Source organism: Rutilus rutilus, assembly GCF_951802725.1.
Source record: "Rutilus rutilus genome assembly, chromosome: 4".
In the NCBI taxonomy this organism is placed as follows: Eukaryota; Metazoa; Chordata; class Actinopteri; order Cypriniformes; family Leuciscidae; genus Rutilus; species Rutilus rutilus.
The window spans coordinates 11,187,638-11,197,792 of NC_140212.1; the positions used below are offsets into that span (position 1 = coordinate 11,187,638).

Here is a 10,155-nt window from a genome sequence, read left to right on the forward strand (position 1 = left end):
CAAACTTTCAAAAGGGCCTCAAACCTCAAGATGACCTAGAATGATTTAAAATAAAACGAAATAATCATTAAAATTACAACAACATAACAAAGTTTAATTCACCCCTTCAACAACTGATGTATGTGGAATATATGATTTCTTAAGAAATATAGGAATACCTATGGAATATATATATTCCATATAATATAACATAGAACAATTCTATGTTCATATATATATATATATATATATATATATATATATATATATATATATATATATATATATATATATATATATATATATATGTATGTATGTGAACATAGAATTGTTAAAGTCATGTTAAGTAATAAAAACTCCATGGAATTTTTTATAAAGAATATATATATATATAGTTTCTTCCTGAAATATTTTAGAGCTTATCTTGTAAAAAAATATACTATATATTTTTTTTACAAGATAAGCTCTATAATATTTCAGGGAGAAACTGTTCACTGATAAACATTCAGCTCCTAAAACAACTGGAATTATATAATTATTAATTAGTAAATAGTAATTATATAATTACACAACAATAATAATATTCCTCTTTTAATTTACAGAAACTAAGTGTGGTAATACGTTTTGAAAACAAGGGCAAGTGGTCTTTCAAATATTGTCGTCAGAAAGGTTTAATTAAATTAGTAGGCTATACTGCATTATCTGTTTTTCAATATTTTCTTGTGGGGGGAAAAAAGAAGAAAGAAAGTCATACAGGTTTGGGATGACTTTAGTGTAAGTAAATGTTTTCATTTCATTAAACTGTTTCTTTAAGACTTTATGACACCAAAACAATGTTTAGCCTATAGCAAATATTGTGATAAATTCATAGCATAATGTTGATATCAGTCATGAAATGTGTTTCCAAGCTTCACTGTGTGATTGTGGCTTTCCAATTTGAATACAAATGCATAAGCAAGTGAGAAAAGCAACCTGCTCGTTTATTTCTCTTTCTCTGTGCCCAGACACCGCTTGCTCATTGATTAGATGCCGTATTGGCTGGTTTGCGCGTCCTGCAGACTCGGACCCCTCCGAGCGGCCACACAATGGAGATGGTTCACGTGCCAGGTAATTGGCGTCTGTGGGGGACAGGTGCTCCCACAAAGCAGCGGGGCTCTCTGCCGAGTCTCCTTTCACATGGCTGTAATTACCTAATTGAAAAACTCACTGGGGGGAAATAGGAGCGAGAGATAAGGTGTCTTTCACCAAACCAGAGGCTGCTTTTCTGTTGAGCAGAAGAAAAAAAAAACATCTATTTGTTGCCACTTGAGGTAAATATTGTCCAAGGGAGAAACGATGGAAAGGAAAGCAAAGATAGAGGATCCATTGTAAACGAGGGTCTGATTCAGACAGGCAGTGTTTGATGGAGGACACACAGATGAGACAATAGACCAACACATTTTTTTGTTTTAGCCTCTATGCCTCTCCTGTCCCTGAACTGAAGCGATTAAATGGGTCATATAATGCCATTTTTGTACAAGCTAATATGATTATTTAGGGTCTAAATTAAAAGTTTGTAATATACTTTAATTAAAAATTCTCATTGGTATTGTAAGAAAACACTAATTTTACCTGGTCAAAAACAGCTGTTTTCAGCACGCCGTTTAAGTGCATGTGTCTTTAAATGATAATGAGCTTTGCTCACCCCGCCCCTCTGTTCTGTGCATACACCCTTTGTAACACAATAACACAATTGTTGTTCATTATAAACGTGGGATTATGAATTATATTGAGAACGTCGTACATAGAAAACATGCCGTAATGTACCCTGAGTGTAAACAGCCGCATTCATCGTGAAGCGTGCTAGCGATTTGCAAAGATTAATATAAATATTAATATAAAGGTTAATAAAACGTTACACTCACTTCTTCTTCTGGAGGTGCAGCAGGAACACGAATAGTTGGTACCGATCCTTTTTTCAGGAGCAGCTTCTTAGCAAAACCAGCTTTACTGACCCTCGTTTATAAAGCAGTCTGGTGTGTGAAATGATTCGCGCAAACATGAAAGCATTGACGTTGATCGTGGGGAATATTCCCTTCGAAAACAAAACTCAGCCACTGCGTCTTCAGCGGTTCGGATTTAGGAACATCAAAATGACTGCTGTGTTCCTTATTACACCCAAGAACAGAACACCACAATCGCTTAGATGCCATTCTGCTCATAGACAGTGCTCCAGCGTATCAACAATGACCAAACCGGTCCGCGCGGACTATGATTGACAACAATCGTGGGAGGGGCGTCGATTTTGTGACGTCACAAAATCGAACGGCTTGATTTGAGACGGGGGAAAACATATAAGAAGATTTAAAAAAAAACCACTGAATGGATTTTTATCATTTTATGATGGTTGTGTACAGGCACTGCCAACACACATTTCAGTACAATCAACTTGTAAAAGTGCATGTACCATTATATAACCCCTTTAAGAGTGAACATGGATGTAAATAGTATAATGCCACACTATGAAAGGAGACATCTATAAATGGAGTTTGTTTAGACTACGCAATAAATGAACTGGGATGCATCATTTGTAATAATAACTCAACATATTAAAGTATTTATATATATATATAATGAAAACGCTTTACAATAAGGTCCTATTAGTTAAAGTTGGTAAGTGCATTAACTAACATTAACTATCAATGGGCAACACAATTATTAGAGTATTTTTAATCTTTGTTAACATTAGTTGATAAAAAAAACTTGTCAACTTGAACTAAATAAAAAATGGGTAAGTATATAAAATATTAAATGAAGAAGTAAAAATCTAAATTAATGAATACTGGTAGACTGGTAATATTTTCCTTTTAAAAGTCTCCAAACTTTATCTCCCAGTGAGGCCTGTAATATTGTTTATTTTCATGCAAGAGGTGAATTGAAACTTGATGCAGATAAATCCTCACTCATTTTCTCTTTTAAATGTTGGAAAATAGACTCATAGTACCATCATCCAGGTTGTAATACTGTACAAGAGGAAGACCGCCGACAGACCCTCATTATTGTATCATGTCTAGCCTTTGACCTGAACATCCTTGTAAATCAGCTCTTGTGCCTCAGGTGGTCCAGACATGGTTTATTTGTTGCTACATTGATCCATGAGATGTAACTAGTCTGTGAAGTCACCTCGACCTTCAAGCACAGGTTGCTGATGCTTCAAATGGTCTTTATGCAGGACTACTTCTGGATTAGAAATGAATCAGGTCTTCCTGTGTCATTGACATCTACTGCTTTAAGGTTTGCCAAGTAATGATATTTTAATCCACGATCCCATTATAGATTTTCCCGGGGGTTATTTCCTCCTTTCTTATACTCCAAGAATTTATCTTGAGGTGTGTTTTTAAATTCCCTCAAATGTTCACTTGAAAAAGTCTGTATCAAGCTGTTATTGTTAGGAAGTTGTTCAGTATTTACTGCTGTGTCAATGTTATCACAGAACAAAGCCACTGTAATCATTCCAAGACACTATCTGTGTTTGTAAAAACCTGAATCAATGCTGCACCCTGGTGGAGGAAAGTTGTATTTAAAGAAAAAATCCAAAACATTTACAATTTTGATCGTATATTATATTTAGTCTCCATATGAAATAAGTGCCCTTCATTAAGATCCAGTCGACTTTTTTTTTTTCATGAATATGCTTTCACTCACATTATAAATGCAAAATCTTATGAACTGTCCACTTCAGCATATATTTAAAAATATATATATCCTTAAATATATCCTTACTGATGTAATTCTTCAGTGGAGAATGATAGATATTGATAGTAAAAAAGTCTAAATCTGATTAATGACATATATAGTTTTATTTCATATGAACATTATGTAAAATGAATATTTACATTTTCAAGTATTTTCCAATTAATGCTATTACATCTTTCAGTACATTCAATAACACTCTTAAAGGTACAGTACATCCAAAAGCACTAAAAAACAATCATAAAAGTGAGTTTTTGTCTATAAAGTCTTCAGAAGTCATACAGTGTGAGGAACGTCCATTCGCATTATTTGTTCCTGGAAATGACATTTAGGTGAATAAATGATGTCAATCTCCCTTTTTTGCTGACTGTCCCTTTAACCAGGATAAAAAAAGTGAAATGACAATGGCAATTTGAAAGGTTTAAATGCACATTTCATCATTCAGCACGTCCTACATCAGCTTCAAGGTTTCGAACTGAACGTTCACCACTAACACTGCACAGATACGACTGGAAAGGCGGTGACGTTCTTTTCCAGTCTCCCAGAATACATTTCTGTCGTTATTCAGCTACAGTGACAGTATCACATCTCAGCCACCAGGTGGAGTCCTTCTCTGGATCCTCTTTACATACTTTCCAAGTCCTCTGGTAAAGAAATAACTAACTTTCCCACAGTATGTGTGTGTGGTTCCATTCAGCGCCACTTCCAGCGGCGACAAGAATGATTTTACGAGATCCTCTCCAAATGTGTACTGCCAGAAAAAGTAAAGAGTGATTCATTAGCTTTGGAAAGACACGTTGGTTGGAACTCAACAAAAGGTTTAGAAACTTCCGTTAGTGTTAAACTCCTCTAAAATGATACAGTAACTCACATGTTTGAAAGCATCATACACAGCCTTGAAGGCAGGCTGTTTGTCGCTGTGAAACACTCCTCTGTTTCCGTGCAAAATGACAACACCTTCTTCTTCAGCCGGGATGCAGTTGCTGCCGTAGATACAATGGTCAGGACGGTAGTTCCAGTGGCAGGGGAAGGTAAATACCATCTCTGGGAGAACACACATCTGTTACAGAGACTTGAAAGCTAATAAAGATACAAGAAATAGAAGAAATCCATATGGGCTTACCTGGATTGTAATGGAAGATGATATTAATCAGGTCTTGATCACCCCAGGTAATGTTAAGCTTGTATTTCTGCAATAAAGGCATGAGAAGCTCGTCCCAGTGCAGACCAACAGAGGTCATGTCATTCTGTCCATAAAGAGTAAAAAAGAAAAGAATAAAAGAGTTAAGTATCTCTATCTAAAGGCCAAGAGAAAAAAAAAGGAGACAGTTGGCGTCCTCTTCTGGACTAAAATGGAATTACAACATTATATATATGAATTTCTTTCTTCTGCTGATCACAAAAGATATTTTAAAGAAGGTTAGTAACCAGAGAGTTGATGGTAGCCATGACTTCCATAGTATTTAAAAAAAAAAAAAATTCTACTATGGAAGTCTTGATAAGAACTGATTAGAACTTGAACTGTTTGATTACCAGCATTCTTTCAAATATCTTATTTTGTGTTCAACAAAAGAAAGAAACTCATTCAGATTTGGAACAAGTTGAGGGTAAGAAATGACAAAATGTAATTTTTGGGTGAACTATCCCTTTAAGGCCCAGTTTCATAGACAGGGCTTAGATTAAGCCAGGATTAGACCTTAGTTTAATTAGGACATTTAAGTAGCTTTAATAAACATGCCTTAGAAGAAATCGTTACTGGCGTGCATCTTGAGACAAAACAATGGCACTGACATATATTAAGAGGAACAGCAAACATGCATTTTAGTCTGGGACTAGGCTTGTCTGTGAAACCTGGGGTTATAATGTCACAAAAGTGTTTCTATAAAAAATAAAATAAAATAAAATAAAATAAAAATGTTCTTTTGATGAACTTTCTATTCAGTGTCCTAAAAAGAATGTATTATGGTTTTCATTAAAATATTAAGCAGCCCAACTGTTTTCAACACTGATAATACAATTAAATGTTTCTTGAGCACCAAATCATCATATTAGAATGATTTCTGAATGATCATGTGACACTGAAGACGGGAGTAGTGATGCTGAAAATTCAGCTTTACCATCACATGAATAAATTACATTTTAAAATATATTCAAATAGAAACTGTTTCTAAATTGTAATAATTTTTTCACAATATTCCTGTTTTTACCACACAAAAAAAAAAGTATCAAATAAATGCAGCCTGGGTGAGCACAAGAGAATTCTTTCAAAAATATTTTTAAATAGCTTACTGACCCCAAACTTAAAATACGTATCTTTAGATTGATTTTTATTATTTATCTGTATTTTATATTGTTATATTAATTATTATATCATTTTGGAGTTTGGCCAGGAGTTTTAATATAGTAATACAGAATGTCACATGACATTTCCAGCTCACATGATTGGTTTGCCTATGAAGCAAAGATGGCGTCATCCAGGTCATGAAGTTCAGCATGTGTTCCTGCTACTGAGACGAATAGGAATAGCTGACCTCAGGATCCGGCCCTCTTAACTCACCTTGAAATGTGTCCTTCGCATCCGGGTCAGATTCATCAGCATGACACCAGAGTTGATGCCAGTTCTTCCATAATACGGATGCCGGGAGAAGCGACTGTACCAGGCAATCCGTGGCTCCTCGTGCTCTGGTGCCATAGCTACTAACTGAGTGGAGTTGAAGAGCGCCAACATGTCCCAGATCAACTCTACAGGCTGCAGGAAGAGGACATCGGTGTCCACATAGAGTAAGGAGTCCACCTCCCTCAGAATCATCTGTAGAGAATAGAAAGAAATTGCAAATAGTTTGTCAAACTGCAATGTTTTTGAGTTCAAAAATAAATGTTCTGTTCTCAGAAAAAAAGAAACCACCACTTCAGAAAAGATTAATGCATATTTTATGATTCTTACTTATAGAAGGAAAGGAGCACAGCATTGTTAGGTGTAGTCACTGCCATTTTAAAGGGATAGTTCACCCAAAAATGAAAATTCTGTCATCATTTACTCGCCCTCAAGTTGTTTCAAACCTGTAAGAATTTCTTTTTTCTGCTGAACACAAAAGAAGATATTTTGAAAAATGTCTGTAACCAAACAGTTGATGGACCCCATTGACTTCCATAGTAGGAAAAAAAAATACTATGGAAGTCAATGGGGTTTGAGTACAGACATTTTTAAAAATATCTTCTTTTAGAACTTTTTTTGTTCAAGATTAACTAATTTTAAATAGTATTTAAATCAATAAATCATCAATCCTTTTTCCAAACTTGTTTTTGTCTAACCCTGATTCACTATGGTAAGCCTATAAGTGTTTATAATCTAGACTGTTGGGATGGTTTTCATGGGAAATTGTGTACATACGTCACTTGCCCATGTGTGTCTCGATTATAAATAGAGAAAAGTTGCTCAGGCTACTTTGACGCGAGTGTGGTGTGGGAGTGGTATAGGTTAGTTGTCACAACGAGAGAGACATGGATCACCTAAATCTCGAATCTCGCAGAACAGTGGAGAGCCTGCTGGACAAAAAGAGAATGTGATAGAGCTCGTAATAAAACAAGAATCAACATCGGCTTAGCTTTTCTGAGATTGGAAATGTCGTAAAAGTGTGATGTCATTTTTATTAACTCAACAGGGGAGTAATGTATTTTATTGAACAGATAAATTGCCATATGTAGCTCTCTAACCATTATATAATGTGAAGGGTCATGACATTATGGTTGTTGTAGTATTTTCAAGGAAGTACTGCGTCTTCAGCTAGTCAGCTTGAGATCCTTTCCATCTAAACTGGTCTTTTAAGCCTAGAAGTGAATGTTTTATGAGCAGTAGGATAACCATATTCATCCGCACAGTCACCCCAGATCCAAAGCACAACCAAAACAATGTTCTTCCGCAAAATGCATGCAGTTTTGTGTTTTTTAACCGCTAGAGGGTCAAAAGTTACATAGTGTACCTGTAAATGATCATAAATGACAAAAAAAAGCTTTTGCTTACAATATTTGAAACTAAACATGCTGTTTCAGTAACCAATCCTGCAGTAATTCTCACCGGTAAGAAGAGTCTCTGTGATGCACATGGCTTGAAAAGCTGACTCCACTCTTCATGGTTCTCATGGGGAAATGAAATGGGGTGAACAACATAGCTGAATTTCACTCGGATGTAAGCGGGCCAGGAATCCAGCTGTGCAAGAGGAAAATGGAGTAAATCTTTTATCTCAACAGTTTCTCAATGCTTCTCTAGTCTAGCAGATTAAAAGTGCATAGAGCTTGCACTCTTGGGATATACAGGGGAAAAATGTTCAGCTAAAATGGCTCACATCCCCTTTATCACTGGAGAGATGTGCCCCGTTGTTGTGCAACAATATAGACGTGCATGCATATATATGTCAGAAATGATAACTGACTCATACTAACCGCTGTTTTTATGTTGGTGTGTAACTGCTCTTCTGCAAAGATGTGAAATCTCAAGTCTCGAGTGCTGAGCATGGCTGTGGTCTTCAGCATGTTGACAGCTTCCCTGTGTCTCTCTCCACAAGCCACCACAGCCAGCTGCATCAACGTCTCTCGCTGTCCAGGTGAAGTCACCTTGTGTGCAACATCTCTGAAAATGGACAGTCAGTTTTAGCTTTATACTCAACCCTATAGATTGGCTGATAAAAGTATGGATGGATAAATAAACAATATCACAACTTATTGTCCAACAAATGGTCTGTGAAAAGAGGTTCTTATTTAGAAATGGTTGGAAACTATTTTTTAAAAGTTGCTTGTATTTTATAATAACATGCAATCATTTTCTAATTAGATTTTTTGTAATAAACATTAAATTAAGTAGACATGAACATTTAAAAAATGATAATGTGATAAAGATATTTTATGTTTAAAAATAACTTTATAATAGTTTAGTAAATCTTTTTAATAGGTCTCACAACAAAAACCACATAGATGGGCTGATAAAGGGATGGATGAGTAAACAAGACCACAAACGGTCAGAGAAAGGAGCTGCTTAATGGTGCTTAACTAAATTTTAAATGAACTGTTGTTATTTCCTAATAATTTGCAATTAAACATTTTGGCAATTAACATTAAATAAACATCTAAATTAAACAATATAATATGATAAGAATATATTTACATTTAAACTTTGGTATAATAATTTATTAAACATATCTAACTGGTCTTACAACAAAAAAGAAAACATGGCATACCATAATGTCCCATATTAGTGGAATGCCAATAATGCAACTGTATGTTACGTTGATTCATTCTTTGTCATTTATTAGTTAAATGGAGGGTACAGTATTCTGTCTGCTGTTTTTTTTTTTTTGTGTGTGTGTTTTTTTTACAATTTTGTTCAGAATTAGGTGAAATTAATTGCACAAATTCATGCCACATTTGTCTGTAAGCTCAGCCTATCACCTGAAACACAGGTGTGCGTGAGAGGGGCGTGATTTGGCTGTTCGTTATGTTGCGTCATTGCCCAACAACATCTCAATGCTCTCGACATGATGCCAGCAGCACTCTCTCTTGACAATGAATCAGTACAGGTAGGTGTCAACAGCTTCCATCATAAAGAGTGTCTCAAGTCAGTGTGGAATTTCACAGGCTGTTGACATGTGCATCGTTTCCCTTTCAAGTGGATTTCAGTAGTGGTGAACGTTCCCTGTATTTCTGGCCTCGTATGTAGAATCCGGATGAAACGGCATAAACTCAAACTGAATGTCACATTTCGATATTTTGGGATAGTATTTTCAGTGCAACTTTCCAAAATTGAGTTCAAACATTATTTTGTAAAAAAGACAAACACAACTTTGAAAAGTTATTTACGCGAATTCCGCTTGTTAAACATACATTATCTAAATAAAAGGAACGAAACAAATCTGATTACCCGAGTCTGTGAGATCTGGTCGCAGTGGGTCGTTGTTTTGATTTTACTCCGTTTAAGTTCTTTGCGACGGACGGTTCCAGCGGCGCCCTAACTTGCTTTAAAAAACTCTCAGCATCATGTTTACTGAACAAAAATAGTAACGATAGAAGAGCGATAACTATGCACAGACTAAATGTACGAATATATCCACGCATTCTAAAGGGCAAGGGCAGTTTTCACTTAAAAAGAGTACACTGAGTGTGTACTCGCTCGCCCCACTAATGACCACTAGCGATGTCCGTTTCGTGAACGAAACGAATCGTTCATTTGAGTCGGTTCTTTTCCAAGAATCGGATTCACTGATTCATAGAACATAAAATATTTAGGAGTAGCCAAATATCAGAAATGTTACGAATAAATCGTTCTAGAAATATGTGTAAAAAAAAATCGTTATTGACAGTTTTAATAAAAATGACTTTTTTTTATATAAATAGCATTTAAAATAAATAGCACTTTGTTAATAAAACATGCAAAACATACATTTAGATTCTAAA

At 35.4% G+C, this 10,155-nt stretch overlaps 1 protein-coding gene across 1 annotated transcript; it reads right to left on the reverse strand.

Annotated features, from left to right (window-relative positions):
* Positions 1–3,801: 3,801 nt before the first annotated feature.
* On the reverse strand, positions 3,802–9,929 carry gxylt1b (glucoside xylosyltransferase 1b). The gene is made up of 7 exons (XM_084408142.1): positions 9,623–9,929; positions 8,152–8,338; positions 7,787–7,918; positions 6,269–6,520; positions 4,835–4,958; positions 4,583–4,755; positions 3,802–4,462 (listed from the first exon to the last, which is right to left on the reverse strand). Exons 1-7 carry the CDS (start codon positions 9,814–9,816, stop codon positions 4,301–4,303), a joined length of 1,224 nt encoding a protein of 407 aa, XP_084264268.1. The 5' UTR covers positions 9,817–9,929; the 3' UTR covers positions 3,802–4,300.
* Positions 9,930–10,155: the final 226 nt, after the last annotated feature.

What these genes read in the sequence shown, in the direction of transcription:
- gxylt1b (XM_084408142.1), bottom strand. Translation starts at nt 9,816, where the DNA reads ATGCGTGGATATATTCGTACATTTAGTCTGTGCATAGTTATCGCTCTT. An exon ending in ACCAGATCTCACAGACTCGG is followed by an intron (nt 8,339 to 9,622) that starts GTAATCAGATTT and finishes GTCCATTTTCAG; the next exon opens with AGATGTTGCACACAAGGTGA. An exon ending in TGCGAAGGACACATTTCAAG is followed by an intron (nt 4,959 to 6,268) that starts GTGAGTTAAGAG and finishes CTTTATGGACAG; the next exon opens with AATGACATGACCTCTGTTGG.